The sequence below is a fragment of the Coccomyxa subellipsoidea genome, assembly GCF_000258705.1.
Source record: "Coccomyxa subellipsoidea C-169, whole genome shotgun sequence".
Lineage (NCBI taxonomy): Eukaryota > Viridiplantae > Chlorophyta > Trebouxiophyceae > Coccomyxaceae > Coccomyxa > Coccomyxa subellipsoidea.
Genome location: NW_005178037.1, coordinates 2,464,318 through 2,483,860, shown reverse-complemented (window position 1 = coordinate 2,483,860; position 19,543 = coordinate 2,464,318). Strand labels below are relative to the sequence as shown.

Genomic DNA, 19,543 nt, shown 5'->3' with positions numbered 1-19,543 from the left:
GTATTATACGATAAGTGAACGAGGACATCCAAGGCAATGGAAGGTAAATCCAAGGCGCATGCAACGAAAAAGACAACTTTAAATGAACGCCGCTTTAGAACGTGGACTCTTCCGAAAGGGGACTGGGCGTCGTGATCGCTGGGTCCGCTGAACAGCTTTACCGTCGCGATCTGCCTCCCTAAGCTCCCTGTGGAGGTTTGTATGTCTGTTTATTGACAATCAATATGATTCTCAGGTGCAAAGTGTAGCATCGCAGCGAGTTCCCGGGCAGCATTCGCAGTCCGTTGGACAAGCCGAGCAGCCTGATGGAAGGGGGCCGGGCGCGATGGACGCAGTACTTTGAGTACTTTGTCCTAATAGCACTTTATATATCCCTCAATTCATCGTTGAACATGATGAACAGATATGCGCTTGGGATATACGGCTTCACCTTCCCGATCTTGCTCACTATCTGTCACATGATGTTCGCCTTCGTGGTGCTGCTGCCCATCATGGTGGCGTCGACAAAGATGCAACATCGGGCTACGCTGTCGAGGCAGTACAAGGGGCTGATTTGCATAGGAGTCTTCATGGCCCTGAACGTCAGCCTCAACAATCTCAGCCTGGTCCAGATATCCCTGTCCCTCAACCAAGTAATCAGGTGAGCTTGCGGAACAGTTGCAGCAACAGATGTTTGACTTATGTGGTAGACGTTTGCACGCAACAATCTCTCATGTTAATGAGACTTCAGTAAACCTTGGAGGTCAGACAACAGGGCAGATGGGACGATGGCTGCCCAAACTTTATCTTGGAAGCAGTCGCGGGCACAGAGTTAACAAGTTGTCCTATATGTGCACCCATACAGACCGAATCAGTTCCATGGCCAGAGTAGTACCAGCGAAAAAGGCCTTGGTGGCCTGCAGCCAGTTTGGGGCTACCCAGTATCTGTTATAAGCGCTTGAGCACTGTTTGACTTAAATCCTTGCAGCAGCCAGCTGGTCTTTTCAGGGGAGCATTCAGAGCGTACAGAGCTGTGAAGCCAAAGTTCCAATGCTGCACCAGCACATAAAAAAAGAAAATAGAGCCAAAAGTCAAATGCAGAAAGCAAAAAGCAAAAAGTAGTGAGCAAAAAAGTGAAGCTGGCTGGGATTGCTGTCACAGGGCATCGATGCCAGTGGTGGTGGCAGCGGTGGCGGTGTTTGTGGAGAGGAAGGTGCCAACGAGGACGGAGCTGGTGGCGTTACTAATGCTGACTGCGGGCGTCATTGTCAGCGTTTTCGAGGGCAAGGCCGGCGGCAACACGTTTGGCATCTCCCTCAGCATCACGGGTGCGCGAGCTGGGCAGATCAAGGACAAGTGTATACAGGAACTTGTGCTCAGTCTGCTTTATGCTTGGTGAAGGCAGCTGCATTGCCATTGAGTGGGGGCCTCTGAGGAGGTGCTGAGGAAGGCGGTTCAACAGAGGGAGGCCCATGTGCTGCGAAATGGTCTTTCCTCGGTGACTGGACAAATGGGCGCTCTTTGTTGGCTAAAACACAGCCTGGCCCAAAGCAAGCTATGCGGAGACAGCCAGGGAGAGGGGCATGCTATGAGCTCCACAGCAGGCCATTGGGTGCACCACTATTTGTGCCTTGGGGGCGCTGCGTCGGGTGCAGGTGCAGTCATTTGTTGAACTCCTCCTGCAGATCTGCGCCGCGGAACGTGTTCAACTTTGAGGTCGGCCCTGTGCCTGCGCGCAGATCACGCTGTGCGCGGCTGACGAGCGAGTCGCACAATTAGAATTCTAGCCTCCTGATAAATGCCACCAGAGGGGTAGAAGGTGAGGCTTGCCCTGTCACTGCTGCGCAGGTGTGCTGTGCGCAGCTGCCATGATGTCAACGGTGGGAAAGGTGCTGAGCGAGAAGATGGACGTTCTGCAGCTGGCGTTCTACACCGCGCCTGTATCATCCGCTGTCCTGCTGCCCTTCTTCTGGTTCCTGGAGGTGCGGCCCATGTTGCTGTCTTTGAAAGCGTGCCCTTATGCTTCAGAGGCCTTGTTGCTGCCGTGCACTGCTTTACATGTCCTATCCCAGGCTCCTGATTTCAAGGCAGCCTGCTGGAAGATAAAGATGAGCAAACAGTATTGTTGGTGCAAGAAAAGGGCATGGAAAAGCAACCCTAGTGGGACAGGGTGCCTGCGGCAGCCTCACGTGCAGCAGCGGCAGACAGAATTCAAATGCACTTTTCAGCTGCACGTGCCTGGACTAGTTTTAAGGAAGCAGCCCAGGCTTGCCTGCGCTCCTTCTGCCACCAATCAATGTATATAATCTTCCTTAATAGTCTAGGATATCTCGTCAAACTTGACTAAGCGGTGGCTAAGTGATGATTAACAATGCTGCTCTGGCCTGCCCGCAGAAGGACCAGTTTCTGGTGTATGCGGCGGACAACGGCGGGGCAGTTCTGGTGATAGTGCTGCTGGGATCTGTCGTGGCGCTCGCTTACAACGTCACCCACAATCTGCTCCTCAAACGCACCAGTTCAGTCGCGGTGAGGCCCTCTTATCTTGCACCCATCTCCTGTGAAAGATCTCTATGTTAAATTGTAGGCTGCTGGGCGGCTGCGTTACCTGCGTCAGGTCTGCGGTTGCAGGGTGCTAAGTTTGTGGGGTCAGAATCGAGTCGCTCGCCAGCTCTGTCATGGTGACAATTTTCTCTGCCGGAGAGCTTGCCAATGCCGTGCTCTCTCGCACATAAATATGGGGTTGCAGTTTGCCCTGTCTGCTGGGCAATGTGAGGATTATAGCAGAGGGGATTTGCATGCTGCATATCATCCAGAGCGGGCACAGCACTAGCCTGTGTTGAACTCACAGGGAAGCCGCAGCGTGATGCACCAGTGCATTTCTGGTCTGAGAAGTACTGCAGGGTTTCAGAACATGAAATGCAGCTGGTGTGCCCTATCAGTTGCAGTAATTTCGGAATGTTTCTGACACACACAATTGACGTGTGCATGCATGCTGTGCGCAGGTGACGGTCCTTGGGGAGGTGAAAATCGTGGGACTGCTGGTTCTCTCAGCAGCGGTGCTCCCAGGGGAGAGCAGCCAGTTCACAGCACGCATGACAGCCGGATGCGTCATGGCGATGGTGGGCTTCTGTTTGTATTCGAACGCGAAGATCGTGGCGGCCAGGAGGGGGGGTCCCGGCGGGGGGACCTCTGGTGCGGCGCGGGGAACGGCGCCCGAGACGCGGCGCGCTGACGTGGAGGAAGGGGAACCCCTGCTGCAGGTGGGGGCATGTTGCTGAATTTGAAATACAAATCTAAGCATAGACAGCAGCGTAAAGGAACTCTGCCCTCTGCAGCGCGCCCCTGCTACAGGCTGTTTACTTTTGCCACGTCAACGTGTTTTTCTGATCCGAAGACGTCTTGCACCGGACGACTAGTGTGCGCATATTTTTTTCACGATATGGTGTCAGCATCCCGTTGCCTGTCAACTATCTTTTGCAAATATCTTTTGCTCTTAAGATCCTTTAGCCCCTACCTACCGCCGCAGCTCTGACAGAGCCATCCCGTGCAATGCATGCTGGATTCCTGAAGAACTCCTTTCGACAACCTAATCGCTGCAGCCTTCAAGCCAAGTCCCTAAGATGCCTCAAAATTTAGACGCACTTCTTGGGATTGATCCATGCAGACTTGTCTGATTTTGTGGAGTGTGCCCTGCAGGCTGAGAGGCCGCGGCCGGAGCAGCAGGCGGTGATTCAGGTGATGGACAAGCCGGGCAAGGAGCACGCGCCAAACGCCAAATTCCACGCCACCGATGGCCAGATGCGCGTCGTTGCCAACGTGCAAGCCAGCGCAGCCGCAAACTACATGCCGCATGCCACCCGCTGATGTCAGCGTCCCTGCTGTTGTCAGCATGGGTGCTGACATCACGGGCACCGGTGCCCTTGCATTCTGAGGAACAGGTGGATCCAGTCCTTCTTAAGCAGGAGTATCGGCAGGCCAGGCATCAAGCTGGACTGTAAGATTGGGAGCCGCAGACCACAACCCGGCAGCGCAAAGCCCTGATGCGTGCAGCTGGCTCCGCTGATGTCAGCAGGCGCGCTGATGTCAGTTGGTTTGATGAGGTCACCATGCGCACACAGGTCATGGAACCCTTCATTCTGATAAACCCATGGTGATGTTGTGAGCAACTCCTTACTGAGCAGCCGTTTCAGCGGGCCCGGGCTGGAGGCTTTTGAGTCAGCCCGGCAGCACCTGTATATCATGTCCCGCCAGCTAAGCGCTGATGTGTGCAGCTGGTATCCGCTGTTGCCAGCATGCACCTTGAGTTGATGGGTCTGCCAGATTGCGCAGGTTTCAACCCTTGTTGAAGACCCACATTGGCTGGCCACAAATCTTGTAGCCAGTGCCGTACTGCCATACATTCTTTTGGTCTATTGCAGCATTTTGACAGGGGGCATTTGCGAGGTGCTCTTGCCAACCGCGCGTGCAGGCTCTAGCAGGTGTATACATAGGCTTGCGGACTTGCAGACTTCGCTGATGCGAGCTGAATGTGCTGGTCAGGTTATTGCCTATGGTATGCATGCGCATTACTGTCAATCTCTCTGAGTCTAAGTCGTTTGTCGGATCGAGCATAACCAACCGCTGCAGTAGACACAAGATGCTTGCTGTAGGAGAGTCTACGGGATGCACAAACACTTGGACTTCAGTGTACTATATTCTTTTGCAGAGCAGCTGCCAGGAGAAGTAGAGTTTTCTAGAATTGGGCATTTTGATCATTATTAGGTTTGGATTGAAGGTTGAGAAATCATAACCTTACGAAGCATTGCGAGGTACAAAACGAGAGCCTGCATGCAGGACATGTGATTTGTCAATAATGTTATTCATAGCAGTGTCAAAGTTTAGCAGCTCCTGCTGCATCATGGTGGAAAGCCGGAGTGTGAAAAATTGAAGTCTCGCTTATTGCCACTTAGTATTGAAAGGAGCCGTGCATATTTCGTTCACAAATGTTCATGCTTGCAGACAGCGGTCACATGAAGCAAGTGGTAAGCCTCTTGCACAGGGCAAGTTGACGAATGCATCACGCACATTCATAAATAACTACAAAATTTAATCTTTCTTGGTACACATGTACATCGGTGCAAAGGTCACCTGTTGATTTGTTTACAATTCTGAGCACATGCCCGCTCCTTGACACGAACGAGACGTCACCAAGTGAGCGCAAGAGCTCACCTTTACACAGATGCTGTGCCGCACCCACGCTCCTAGAATATCACATCACAGCCAGAGCATGGGTATTTATTATACAGCAGTGAAAGTGAAGATGATGACGCAGAGCTGGTAAGTCCAGAGGCCTGAGGCAATGTTGGGTTGAAGCTTTTGCCGGGGACATCTCTTCCAAGTCTGTCCACAGTGCAGATCAGGGGAATCAATTGGGACATAGACCTTCCTGAGAGCGCGCAAAGGGTGAAACTAGATGCTCAAGGCGCAGTGCATGTGAAGCAAATGGTTGGAACGGGTGTGTCAAAGCTGACGATGCTGAAGATCAATGGAACGTCTGTCAGCATCCACTTGCCTGCAAGTGTACAGCATTTGGAGTTGGCTGCACGAGGAAAGCTGACTCTGAGCTTTGAAGATCCACTCGCCTCAGCACAGAAGGTGGAGTCCTTCCTTGTGGAATATATCTCGTTCTCAGGTATATACACAGAGCTGCAAAGTGGAAGTGTTCTGGAGAACTTCCAAAAATATCTGGGGTTGCGAAACCTGGCTCTCACCTGTGAGGAGGTGGCAGATGAAGGGCCTGTCATTCGGCGGCAGCTTTTCAGGCCCAGCAGAGTCTGTGACTGTAGGTGTTGCTCAGAGTGTGTCAGGTTTGAGTCAAACCCAGAGTACTTTGCTAGGATCACTGCAGAGGTGTCTTTGAAACGCAAGTCCAGAGTTGACTGGTTCTCGTAAGCCGCTGACAGTGGTTATATATACTGCCGCTTTAAAAAACGGTTCAGGAGTCAGGACGACGTAAGCTCACAAGTACCAATAGCGGACTCCAGAGGGTCAATGCAAAAATCCACATATCGAGCATATGCTCGATCAGTCATGCATGACTGTAAAGGATTTGCAAGAATTGCTGAATGCATATGGTCCGTCTCAAGCAGTGCATGCGCTGCAGCAGTCTGACAGATCCCCATGCATATTAATAGCCAGGCCTGTAGGTATAGCCTACACTGTACTCTTAGTCACATAAGTCATGCTGACCAGGCCCGGCATGTGTCGCGGAGGCCCACAGAGTGCATGCATGCACCTCAAATTGGCACTGCGGGGCTTGGCTCTTTCATGCGAGCGGGTGCAGCCTGGCCCAGATGAAGATACGCCCATCCTTACACAGCAGAAGTTGATCAAGGGCGAGCAGTCCATCATGGGCAAAGGAAATTCGGCATTCTTATTTGCAGAGTTCATTGATCATAGCAGCAGGCCCTGTGATTGCCGCTGCTGCATCAAGCGTCTCATGGGCAGCTCATACCAGGAAAGGGTGTAGTAAGGGAGAGTAAATTCACAAGATAAGTGCAAGACAAAATGGATGCACCAAGTCAGCTGATAACTCTGAGATTTTGGTGTAGAGTTATGCTATAGTCAGACTCATGTATATCATAAACCTCTCTCGATTGGCAGCCGTGAGTTGCTGCATGCACAGTACTCTTACATAATCTTCGAGCATCACAACATGTTAACAATGTTGTAGCAGCTTCTGTAATGAACGAGCAAAGATCATTAGTAATCCTATTCTTATGGTGGCTTCTGCATATCACATGTGCCCAAGGAAACATTGCCGCCCTCCTACTGTACAAGCACGTTCCAAATGAGGCGTGCCTCAAATTTCCAAGACACCGAGAATTCAAAAGCTGTCCTGCATGTCAATCGACCCTGCATCCTAGTGTTCTTACGCCTCTATGCGTAGCAGGACCTATGCGCAGGAGGAAATTTAAATTTGAAAGGGAGGAAATTCAAGTTTGAATCCGCAGCGTTTCAAAACAGTATGCATCCGGATGCCAGCAACCAAATTCATCTGCAGTGGCACCTGCTACCGCCAGCCGCTCTACTAGCGGCAACAGATCGCCGAGAATGATCTGTCGCGCAAAACTCGCTAAAATCCTGCGCCCTGGCTTTCCCAACCAGGTGCCACACATGCAGCACCTTCCAGCGCATTGGAATGCATCAATTTTCCAACAACACGCGTGTGAGAGCCATCAAGGCAAGAAAAGGCAAGATAACTGCGCTCTGGGGTCGCCGCCCTGGTGCCACGCATGAGAAATCTGTCAGCGTCAACCACCCAGCATTGCTTCAGCCTTCAGAAACGGCATCTATTCTGATTGCCCAATCGCTCCTACCAGGCCAGGTCACTGCGCTCTGGGGTCGCCATTCTGGTTCCAGACGTGCACCATTTCGTCCCAGCCGCAGCTGGCCAGCATCCCCTCGCTCAGCGTGCTGAAGTCCAGCCCCACAGCAAACTCCGAGTGGTGGTCCCAATTCCTGAAACAAACACTAAAGAAATTACAAATATGACTAAATTGCTCAGACATAAGTGCCCAGCGGACGGGATGGGTTATGGCATCCTGTCAGGGTCACCCCCCACTTTGTCTGATAACATCTACCAAAAATCTATCTGGGCAATTGCCCCAGAAACGCCCTAAAAGTTCTTGGCCGGCTCAAAATTCTTCAGCGCAAAACTTCATGGACCCCCTGGCAATGAGCTTAACTCCCTCGGCCAGCAAGTGCAGTGGACAGGCAGCACTCAACGAAAGAAGACACTCCTTGACCATGTGCGCAGGACTAAAAAAGTCTCTTTCAGGCGCATGAGTTCCGGCTTTCTCTGTGTCATTGCCAGTGAGACCAAGAAAGGACGCTTGCCTGACAAGGGCGTCCTCTGGTGCCGCCACGTCCCACAGCTTGACGCTCATGTCGTAGCTGCAGGACGCCAGGATATTTTCTGCGTGCGGCGAGAAGACCACCCGTCTCACCGCGTACCTGCAAAGCATGCACACCATGCCTGATCACGACCATGCTGTAATTGCACACAGCGCCCTGCGTAGGGGATTGATCAAACCTGGGATGAGGTTGTTATCGCCATCCCAGGGCAGGATGGCTCTTTCCTCTGTCTCTGGGAAGTAATTTTGCGCAACAGCGCGAATTCAGCGATCCACCTGCTCTCTGAAGTACTTGACCTAAAAAAGAGACTGCTCCTGCGAGGAAAAAGGGTTTGAGGGGAGACCGGCAAAGTTCTGTTGCCAATGACGCTCCCAGCAAATATCGCACATTGCGCAAACTTCCACAGAAACAGCTCACTCCAAAGCATGATGCGCCTCAGAAGACGAGGGTGTCGAGCATAATGGCCATGCATGGCTGGCCAGTTGACAAGATAGAGGAGTCAATCCAGCCGCCCCCTTTAAAGGGGTTTTGGTTCCACCAGATGGATCACCTAGTCATCAGTCATCATTGAAGGTCCCCAGCAGCCGTGCTGATCTATGGACCCCAAAGGGATTTGATTGCCAAAGCCTATAAACAACACCAAACACTGCAATTGGTATCTGTGCAGGAGTTCTTCAGCAGGAGATCTGAATGCTCACGTGTGGCCGAGCAGGGTTGAGAGTTCCCTGTCGGGCGCGCGAATGTCCCACAGCTTGATGCTCTTGTCCACGGAGGCAGTCGCCAGCACGCAGTCGTTGTACTTGCACCAGTCGGCCGACAGGATCTCATAAGCATGCGCCGCCAGATTCAGCGTCGGCCGCGCCTGCCGCAGGTCCCACACCTGCACAAAGAGAAAGCATCGATTGTTTTTCGGACTTTGGATTTTGGACGAGATTAATCACTGCTGAGTGCTGACCTGCCGCGCAGACTTGCTCAGATGCGAAGGGCAGCTCTGGCTCAATGCTGATATTTGTGAATCAGGAAGCGCCAGCCTGGAACCTCAAAATTGTACAGTGGTCACTCTCTCAGAAGTCTAACGGTACCTCCACTACATGTTGAAAGAATTGATGGCGCTCTCAGGAGAGGAAAGCAAGACGAAAGCTAGCAGCAGGCACACACCTTGACGCTGCAGTCGCCCGAGGCGCTCACAAAGACATCCGCATGCGCTGGGTTCCTGCGCCAGAGGCAGATAAGTTCACCATTTGCTCTCTTGCTCACCATGCTGTACTTCCAGCAGAGACTTCCGCAGCAAGCTCCTTCTCTTCATGCCAAGCATTTCTGCCGTGCAAGCATGTGAAGAGGGTACAGAACAGTCAGTCCTGCCGCCAACAGGATCAAGCTCCCCGTAAAGATGCAGCAGCTATCAATCAGTCATTGCATCACTGCTGGCAGCTCTATTCCAGTGAACAACAGTCCAAAGCAGCAATATGCTATACAACCGTGTTCTTTGTGTGCCAGTAAGTGCGGCAGGGACACGGAGCACAAAACTAAACAAGGGATGCAAGTATTCAAAAGAGCACACCAGTTGGCGACCATCCTGTAATCTACCGCGTGCAAGCGATGCCCAGATTCCAACCCCGAGACAAGCTTTGCAAAAGACTGGTGCAGAGAAGGGAGCACAACTCACTGGTAGGCGCAACAAATATATTCCTTCAACGTAGCTTGCAACCTCATGCAGACAGTCCAGTAGACAATACTGCACTTGGGGTTGACAAAGCGAGGGGGTGCGCAGCACACCACTCAGCATCTACCGGAGAAATCTCGTGATTAGTTGGCCAATGGACTCCCTGTAGTATTGCACACGATTGATACAAAATAGCACACCAGTTGGCGGCGTAGACGCAGTAGGTGTGCTCCTTGAAGGTGGCCAGCGAGGCGGGCGAGTTCATGTCCCAAAGCTTGATGCTGTCGTCCCAGCTGCCGCTCAGAAACACATTGCGCCGCACCATGTTCCAGCTCACACAGTACACCTGCAGCCGTGGTTTGAGCTCCCCCTGTCAAACTCAAGAACCTGCCTTGAAGATAGTTGCCGCATGCAGCCGCATGCAGCACATCTGGTGCTCAGGGCACATGTGCAGCGGCCGTCCAAAGATCAAACTGGGAGAGGGGCATGGGTCAAAGCAATTCAGAGTTACAGGAGCGACATAGGTGCAGAGCAGGGGAGATGAGCGGAGTGGCAGACTGCAAACAGAGAGGAGCATGACTGGCTGCATGCTGCTGATCTGAAGGCCATAGCATGTTCCATCGCATTTCCCTACTGTGGTCAGTGCGCAGCATGCGGGGTCTCCTTGAGATCCATTTCAAGCATGAAACAAGCGGTGAAACAAGGCAGCCATATCATTGATGTTCACCTCGCGCGTGTGCTCCTGGAAGTGTCTAAGGGGGTTGGCCTGCTGGGGCGCTGCCACGTCCCACACCTTGATGCTGCCATCTCCGCAGGACGACACCAGAATGTTCTCGTTTTCCTGCATGGGCAAATTGAATGTTCTTTGGGCACCAATGTACATGTGTGATGCTGAGATTGCAGACTTCTTGTGCCAAAGACACACATGATCCCTTGATCAGAAATTATACGGCAGCGTGGGATGCTCTATGTGGTTGCATGCATTACCCAGTAGAGGAACCATAAGCTAGGCCGGCATTGACCCTCCTGCTTTTAACAGAGGTGTGTAAGAGCGTACCTCAGACCAGGCGCAGTCATATATTCCGTCCTTCGTGTCAAACTCTGCAACCTCCACCAGCCCATTGGGGGTCATCTGCGCGCAGCACCCTTGGTGAAGCCCTTACCACGGACATCCAGGAGTGTACAGATCTTTCTTCCTGTCAAATACTGGTCTCAACGGCAGATGTAGGGGTGTCATCACAAACCAAAAATCCTTCCTAGTACAGATGCTGATCCCTACCTGCAACACGTACTGCCGCCCGTTCCCGATGATTCCGAAGTTCTGCGATGTGGCGACTGCTATTCTGCCCTCCTCGAATGGAGAGAACTTGACGGCATAACCGTTGAAGGCAGTTCGAAAGGGCGCCATGGAAGCTTGTCACCGGTGTCAATGTGTGCAATTCCTGGCTGTCAGGCCATCAGGACCATACCAATCGCTTCATCCCCCGTATTTGCCTTTGAATCAAGATAACAGCTTCCCACTACAGGCAACTGCTCGCAGAACATTCTTCTTGACCTTCCCAGACTTTCAATCTGCTCACGTTGCCTCTCACAAATTTGGGTGTCAGCAGTGCTAAATGCTTCAGTATGTCTCCAAAGGAAGCTGCACGATCGTCGACAAGGTTCTGTGCCGATCAGCACGAGAATGGAGAGCCTTCAAAGTCCACGCAGTCCAGGTCAGCCGTGACTGAATATCAGTCAGCGATCACGTTGCCACCAGTACAAGATCATCACCTTCACCCTGTTTCCAACCTGCCATGAATGGATAAGCAAATCAAGCAAATACAGGAGCATGAGCGCAATGATCGCCGAAAGCATGCGTTGTAGCGTGCAAACGAGCTGCAGACTGCAAAATGCTGCTCCTGCAGCTCTGCATTGCACTCCTATGCCGTTGGGTAGATGTCTGCGGCGGCAGAACGTTGTCGAGCAGGCACTGAAAACGCCCAGAATATGCAGAAGGCCTGGCAGCTTGATGGTGAGCGCCACGAGCACGAGTGGGGCAGCAGCAGTAGCAGTGCAGCCGAGACGGCCAGAGTACATCCCCAACCGCATCGATGATCCCAACTATGTGCGTATATTTGACACCACATTGAGGGATGGGGAGCAGTCCCCTGGCGCCACGCTGACCAGCAAGGAGAAGCTGGATATAGCCAGGCAGTTGGCCAAGTTAAGAGTGGACATCATTGAGGCTGGCTTTCCTGTGGCCTCGCCTGATGACTTTGATGCCGTTCGAAGCATAGCCATGGATGTCGGCAACAACGTTGACGAGGACGGATACGTGCCTGTGATCTGTGGCCTGTCCAGAACGATTATCAGGTGGGACAAAGCACTCAACTTCACCAGCACACTTCCATGAAGCCTGAATTTTTGCATGAATGCAACTTGCAAATGTTACAATGCCAGAGTAATAATTTTCCTTCGTTCCAAACAGCAGATGACAAAGGCATTTCTGGCTCAGGGACTTGGAGGTCGCATGGGAGGCAGTGAAGCTGGCCAAGAGGCCGAGGGTGCACACCTTCCTGGCCACCTCTGCCATCCACATGGAGCACAAGCTGAAGATGACACCAGACCAGGTGCACATCCCTGGTTGTACATCCCCATGGATGTCAAGCCTTTAATTGTGCGTGTGTATACCTCAAGAGTATTTCTCTGGTACTCTTGCTGCTGGCCCGCCCTTGAAAGAATTGGAGCAAGTCAAGCAAGGACAACAAGATGCAATGGCGATGATGCAGTAGGCACAAGTGCTACCTGGACAGTGCTGTGGCCTCACTGAAAATAGTAATTAATCTGGGAGATGCAGACATGAAGGCGGTGCGAGTGCCAAAGACAAGAGAAAGGGCTTCTTGGCAAGTCATCATCATGCGGCAACAACACAGTACTCCGCCCCAGGAGCACCGAATTACCACATTGCACACAAGGAAGTCTGGTTAGGTATTTAAATAGGTGTTCAGAGGTAATTGCAAAGGGCTCATCCCCTGTGTAGGTGGTAGAGAACGCGGTGAAGGCGGTGCGGCACCTGCGCAGCCTGGGCTGCACGGACATCGAGTTCAGCCCGGAGGATGCCGGACGCTCGGACCCCAAATTCCTTTACAGAGTCCTGGCCGCTGTCATTGAGGCCGGTGCCACCACCCTCAACATCCCAGACACCACAGGTGATTTTGCCGTCAACAGAACACCTTTTGACGGCAACTATTCCGAGATATCGCTGGCATGCATGCTCTGGAATGATCGGAGTGCGCTCACTGCTTTCCAATGGAAATTATGGATTCCATTTCCAAGTCGTTGGCAGCCACAACAATTACTGCTGCTCATGCCCTGCTGTGAAGCTTCCAAAGTCTGTTTTGTGTGCATTGTGGCAGTGCGTTGATTGCCAATATGCTCTTGATGACGCCAGGAATACTTCGCAGATCAGTGCCAGGGTGCTGTTGCTGTCCTTGACGCATATATGATCGTGTGATGTTATTTATTTAATAGCAACTTCACCCTTGCAATGTCTCAGAGAGAAGCCATTCTTCTAGTGACATATGTTTGCCAACTCTGGCGACAGGCTGGAACCTGCCCCACGAGTTTGGCGGCCTCATCGCTGACCTCATCGCCAACACACCTGGCGCTGACAAGGTTGTTTTCTCGACGCACTGCCAGAATGACCTGGGCCTATCCACAGCCAACAGCCTGGCAGGCGCCATGGCTGGCGCAAGGCAGATCGAGTGCACCATCAACGGGATTGGAGAGAGGGCGGGGAATGCCTCGCTGGAAGAGGTGGTCATGGCCATCAACAAGCGCGGGTGCGTGCTTTCCAGAAGCATTCCGAACATTCTCCTAGCACCATGTGGGTGCCTAATAGTTTTCTCGGGGCTCAAGAAAGAATAAACGCCCCAGTTGCTGCTCCGGCACTGGCCCCTGCAAGTGTCTTGAGTTGTGGCACAAGTGTATGAAAATTGCCGACATGCACCTGTGTGATTCCCTGGTTGCACCCATGCTGTCCATGAATATGCAAGCCAGGCCACTTTGCGCACAGCCCATTCTGTGCAGCTGGGAGCATTGGCATTGCTTTCTGAGAGCGAAATCTGAGTGTCTGCTCCTGAGAGGCTTGCCTGATAGTCAGCAAACCCAGCAGTGAGCGGAAGCACTGCCATTGTGCCATTCACAGAATACTGTAACTGCATCTGTTTTGAGAGGCTCTGTGTGCGTACCTGCCAGGGCGCAGCAGATGGGTGGGCTGCGGACTGGCATTCGGCCGGTGCACATCATCAGCACCAGTAAAATGGTCAGCGACTACTCCGGCATGATGGTCCAGCCCCACAAGGTCTGCTCCTCACTTCCCACGTCCAGTCATGATTGCTAAGTCCCCTGCTCAGCCTTGATCTCCCCGTCCACGTAGATTTCCAGCTGGCTATGCTTGCGGTGAGCCGAGAGTCAAAGGGTGAGACACACGGCCTGTGCAAAACTTGTGACCTTCCGCTTGTGTGTTGTCACTAATGGAAGACCTTCGCGTGGGTGAGACGAACCCTAAACCCTAAACCCTACAATTCTCAGAATGCAAGCAGCAGGCACACCAACAACGTATCCACGTCAACGTGGAAGCTTCTTCAGTCGTTGGCAGCATTAAGCTGAATGCTGACCAGGAGAGCTGCAGATCCCATGAAGCATGATTTGGTGTCAGTTGGCATGCTGCAGGCAAGTGGTGAGACCAACCTGCAGTCCACCACCAAGCTGCAGTGCATATAAAGCATATGTTTGTTTTGATATGCATGCATGCCCTGCTGCAGGCGATAGTGGGTGCGAACGCGTTTGCGCACGAGAGCGGCATCCACCAGGACGGCATGCTGAAGAGCAAGGACACTTATGAGATCATCCGCCCCGAAGAGATCGGCCTCACGCGCCAGGACGACGCCGGCATCGTCATGGGTGAGTCATCTTCTGAAATTCAAACTAAATTTTATGATCATTTAGGGTTTAGGGTGCAGGGTTGAGGGTTGAGGGCAACCCTAAACCCTAAATAAATATAGTGGATGGCCTGGAGGGTGAGGGTGAGCGTTGTCAGGGGTGAATCAGCTTTTGCCTCCAATGAGTCCTAAATGCATTCCAGAAGCCAAATGGGAGCTGTGAATTTTCTCCCAGCTGCCAGTGTGCAGTGATGTAGTCTTGCCTGCAAAGAGCAGGCATCGTCATGGGTGTGTCATTCGGTTTGATAGGACAAGAGAAAGTTATTGGAGTGGTGTAGCTTCTCTTTGGCACCTGTTTGGATGCCTGGGGGTGCTGCCATCTTGTGGGGTCCCTGTGTGGAATGGGCAGAGATCTAAGCTACAAGCGACAGAAGTGTCAGCTGTGGCCTGTTTTCCTGCTTGTTTCATGCATGCACCATAACGCCTCACCAGATGTATACGTTTCACCTGTCATGTTCCAACAGTAGGCACTTCTTTGCAAGCCCTGGATAAAACAAGCTTGGACCAGCGGCCTTTGCGCTTGCCTGGCGGCCTTCCGGCTTACAGCATTGCCTTCTAGGGGGGCAGAAACACAGACTGTACCGGTGCAAGCATAATGCTGCACAGAAAAGATGTGTTGAACGGCTTGTTGCATAATATCTGAGATGTGTGTCGGGCGCGCGCAGGCAAACACAGCGGGCGGAATGCGTTGCGCACGAAGTTACAGGCGCTGGGCTTTGACCTGGCGCAGGACCAACTGGACGACGTGTTCAAGCGCTTCAAGGTGGGATTGCCCTTCAGGAAACTCGACAAAAGTGATCAGGGAGCAGCTTAAAGGGCGGCATCTCCGGTATGGATGAGATGTCACCTGGCGCCATTTAAAAAGCTGTAGAGGGGAGGACACATGGATGGGAGATAACCTGGCGTGGTTTTCAGTGAGACTAGCGGGGGAGACGCATAGAATATGTGGAGCACCCTCTGGCAGGGAGGGACGTAGTATTTGCCAAGGACTTGTAGTACAGGGGCGCATGCTCTTAGTGACTTTGAGTGAAACTTTAACAACTTGCTGTGTTTTATTGCGTCTGATGATTTGTGTCATATTGCATGCGCAGAGCTTGGCGGACAAGAAGAAGAATGTGACGGATGAGGACGTGCTGGCGCTGGTCAGTGACGAGGTGCACCAGCCAGAGAAGCTGTGGGACCTGCTGGGCCTGCAGGTGCGCATGCTTGTCTCCCTCTGCAGCAGAAATTGCGCAGAACAGGGCCTGCTGATATAATGTATAATTGTGTGATGCAGCGTACAAAGTTTCTTGTCTCCAGGTGCTGCCACGACAAATCACTGAATTGCCAGGAGCCCTTTCTCCCCATGCTGTCACATAGGCTGCTGTGCTGTTATGAACATACACCCGGCAGGAGCAACTTTTTGCCACTGTCATCATGTTGCATGCTGCACACGGTACTGGTGGTGAATAGACCTCTCATGCTGCAAATCGCTCAGATTGTGTGGCTTATAGGATGCACAATGGGGTTCTTCTTAAGGAATTGGTGTTGCGCAGGGTGTAGCCTCTCAACAAAATGCTCAGAGTGCATTTGACTTCAGCCTTGGATGTGCTGCGAACGCAGGTGGTGTGCGGGACGATGGGCCTCCCCACTGCCACTGTGCGGATGCTGGGTCCGGACGGCATCGCGCGCACGGCCACCGGCATGGGCACCGGGCCGGTCGACGCCGCCTACAAGGCCATCGACGCCCTCGTCCGCGTCCAGGCGCGTTCCCTCCCTCCCTTCTTTTACCCAATGCGCAGACTCCATCTCAGCGGGACAGGACCTGAGGAGCCTCCTTTGACAGGCTGTGAGTCTGGTGGTGCCTGAGGTTTTCCGTTTGCAGGACTCTGAGTTCTCGCGCAAATCGTAATGGGGGAGGCGAAATACGTGGGACATAATTTTTAGTGTTCCCAGAGTCTTATAGTGATGTACTGGCTGGTATGTTAGGTATGCCTGATGACCTGAGGCATCTTCTGGCGTCCGGTGTGTTCCAAGTTGCTGTCTCAGCGCTCCCACAAGATCTGACTTGCTGAGGTGGCGTGTGCCGGCATGTGCGTGCAGGTGCAGCTGAGCGAGTACACGATGACTAGCGTGACAGAGGGCATCGAGGCCCTGGCGTCTACTCGGGTCTCCATCCGACCTGTGGGCGGCCACGCAGACCAGGGCTTCGTCATCCACGCACAGGTGCGTGGATCCAAGTTTACATTGCCCCGGCTGCATGCATCTGGTCTTGTTCCTGGGAGGTCAGAGCCACTTGATGAGGACTGATGGTGCTCTGCAAGTTGGGATCATTCCTACCCCTCTGCCCCTTTTCTGCCGTATACATCATGTTATGCCTTCATTCTTCCATTACCATCCTGACTTATGGCTTAGTATTGCCCATTGTGTCGTGACTATGTGGACTGCTCTGATGCCTCGTTTCTAAGCTGTCGGAGGTTATGTTGCACAGAGCAGGCCAGCTGCATTGCCTTGAAATACATCGGTAGCCTCCAAGGAAAGCGAGCATTCTGCAGAGCTCTCAAGAAACTTTTTTATTGCGTTCTGCAGGGCGGCTCAACGCAGCGCAGCTTCTCGGGCAGCGGGGCGAACGAGGACATAGTGGTGGCGTCCGCGCGCGCGTACGTGTCAGCGCTGAACAAGCTCATCGCCTTCATGGCAGCTTCCCAGCGCGCGGCCGGGGCCGCCGCCGCCAACGCTCTAGCAGACGAGCCCGAGATGGCCCCCACTCACTGATCCACCCACGGCTTCACCCCAGCCGTTGATTGTTGGGTCAATGTGTAATACTTTGGACTCTGTGTGGGGATGGGAATGTTAAAGCTGTTGCAGACTGGTCTTGGGCCCCACAACCACGGTAAAAACTGTTGGTAAAAGAGGCTGGTCAATGCCTGTTCAGTCGAGCCCGAGATGGCCCCCACCCACCGAGCTGATAGTGTTACCTGGCAAGAGTGCAGTGCTGCAGCAACATTTTTTAGGGTTTATGGTTTAGGGTTCAGGGTTTAGACCCAGGGCACAGTCGAGCAGATCACATTGCTGAGAGGGGGTTACATCGGTGGATTCCAGTTGGCGGGTGTGTAAAAGCTTGAATACTCCAAAGGAGACATGACAGCAACGATTGATCTTGCTGCCGGGAGTGCAATTGTCCCTGAGAGAAGCTTTGGGTGACAGGAGGCTGTTGCATGAACCACGGAGCCTTAATTTTGAAATGCCGGGGTGTGTGCAGTGCGCGGTCAATGCAATGCAGCGCAGTGCTGGTTTGTCTTTTGACCGCGAAAGTTGTTGCAGTGTCACAGATGGGCCGTCTTGATTGTGGGCACATGAGATGTGCATCTCATGGGGTGAACAATACATTTCTTGTGACACTGTGTCGCTCAGCACTGACCTCAAGCTGTGCCTGCGAGACTTTGAACCCAGCCTGCCGTTGTGTGACAGATTCTTGTCTGATGAAGTTTAAAAACCACAGGTGATGGCCTTCTTCTTGATGGAGGCTTCATGCTCGTCTGGACTGATTTTATGCATGCGCCTTTTGAGATCTAGATGTGCTGGTGTTTTTGGCGACAGTCCTGAGCTACCTTTACGTGCTCGGGTGTCTGAAAATGTTAGGTTTGCCTGCCAAGCTTCTAAGCTGCCAAATTTGAAACAAATGTAGTTGATTTTTGGATGAAGGGATGTTGGAGTAAATAGAATCCATTTTTGCAGGCGCATAAATTCTCCAATGCATTACACATACGCCTGCAGGCGGCTGTTGATAATAGCTCCCGATACCGGCTACTGCACCTGTCATTTTGCACCTCTTCTTTTGGATATCACACAGATCAGGACATTATAATTACAGGCACTGCCTTGAATGTACTGTCTTCACACATTCCTGGCTCTGGTGAGGCAGTCCCAGCAGCAGTGGCAGTCACAGACCATCTGCCAGCCCGCCAGGTTAGCAAGCTAATGAGACAGTTACGCCCGCAGCTGTCCTGTAGCATCATGTGGTGTATGCACTGACTTCAAACCACGTCCAGCCAAGCCAATATCAAATGGGTGCGGACCATCGATTCCAAGCACTTCAAAGCTGAATTCCATTGTCAGCACATAAACTGCTGTCACCGGATCCTAAAAAGAGATGCTCACTTTACTGCGGCCTTTCAGGAACACCCTTTGCATCCGCACGCTTGCTGGCATGCACAAACTCAGCTTGTCTGCCTCCAAATGCAGGGCAGAGAGATTTGAAAGTACTTTCTTCAAAGGAAAAACCTGCAGCTCCAATGTGCACCCTGCCTGCCTTCAAGCTATGGCATCTTGCGCGATATCAACAACTGAGCTTGGAAATACAGAGATACAATATACATGCAATATGTTAAAAGGAACGGCGATTACGGCCCTCTTTTGCAACGACATGGCTGCCTTGACTTGCTCTGTAGTCGACAGAATTCTTTCAAAAACCAGAAATCTGCTGCGGGTGCTTATGTCAATTGGTGACTATGTGATTGTGTCACTTGTGATGCAAGCTTTTATCAGAAAGGGAAAGGAATCAGTAGTACGTAATATTTGTAATATTACATTAACATCATCACGTGGTGGTAATTTTCTCCTATCTTGCCGTGGGGTTGACATGTAAGGTCTCATTTATGGCTTACAGCATTCACAGTGTCCGGCAAGCAGTGGTAATTCACTGTAGCCACGCGCTTCTTTCGACTCCACATATGGATTTCACCATTGAGAGGGCCACATTCTTCAAAACTTGAAGTTCGAATGCACCCATCAAGCAAAGCACACAGCCTTGGGACCTAGTCAATCAAAACTTATGAGAATACACACTCGGGGATGACCTGTGTTCCATACGCTCACCACACGACTTGCTGCAAGTTTTCAACAGTAGACCAGTCACACTCCGTGACAAGGCTCTGCCACAGTCTTGCACTGTTCTTTGGCCCATCACCAAAATTTTGAACTGTGACGTCTTTGAAAAGCAGCTTGGACATAGCAGCTTGGGCATATTGCATGCCAGCAC

The 19,543-nt window shown here is 52.2% G+C and overlaps 3 protein-coding genes across 3 annotated transcripts; 2 read left to right on the top strand and 1 right to left on the bottom strand.

The window, feature by feature from the left end:
- Positions 1-461: 461 nt before the first annotated feature.
- Positions 462-3,843, top strand: COCSUDRAFT_62836 (hypothetical protein; the record flags this gene model as incomplete). The annotated part of the gene is made up of 6 exons (XM_005648823.1): positions 462-640; positions 1,141-1,307; positions 1,828-1,961; positions 2,374-2,505; positions 2,982-3,239; positions 3,676-3,843. The coding sequence occupies 6 exons, from the start codon at positions 462-464 to the stop codon at positions 3,841-3,843; spliced, it is 1,038 nt and encodes a 345-aa protein (XP_005648880.1).
- A 3,503-nt stretch (positions 3,844-7,346) lies between these two features.
- On the bottom strand, positions 7,347-11,205 carry COCSUDRAFT_28759 (WD40 repeat-like protein; the record flags this gene model as incomplete). The annotated part of the gene is made up of 8 exons (XM_005648822.1): positions 10,818-11,205; positions 10,596-10,670; positions 10,266-10,379; positions 9,739-9,884; positions 9,034-9,088; positions 8,574-8,755; positions 7,852-7,974; positions 7,347-7,479 (listed from the first exon to the last, which is right to left on the bottom strand). The coding sequence occupies exons 1-8, from the start codon at positions 10,944-10,946 to the stop codon at positions 7,347-7,349; spliced, it is 957 nt and encodes a 318-aa protein (XP_005648879.1). The 5' UTR covers positions 10,947-11,205.
- COCSUDRAFT_53294 (2-isopropylmalate synthase) lies at positions 11,165-18,219 on the top strand (the record flags this gene model as incomplete). The annotated part of the gene is made up of 12 exons (XM_005648821.1): positions 11,165-11,253; positions 11,603-11,893; positions 12,036-12,150; positions 12,561-12,729; positions 13,125-13,362; positions 13,778-13,883; positions 14,347-14,485; positions 15,189-15,286; positions 15,615-15,719; positions 16,126-16,266; positions 16,606-16,728; positions 17,092-18,219. 12 exons carry the CDS (start codon positions 11,165-11,167, stop codon positions 17,275-17,277), a joined length of 1,800 nt encoding a protein of 599 aa, XP_005648878.1. The 3' UTR covers positions 17,278-18,219.
- Between the last annotated feature and the right edge of the window lie 1,324 nt (positions 18,220-19,543).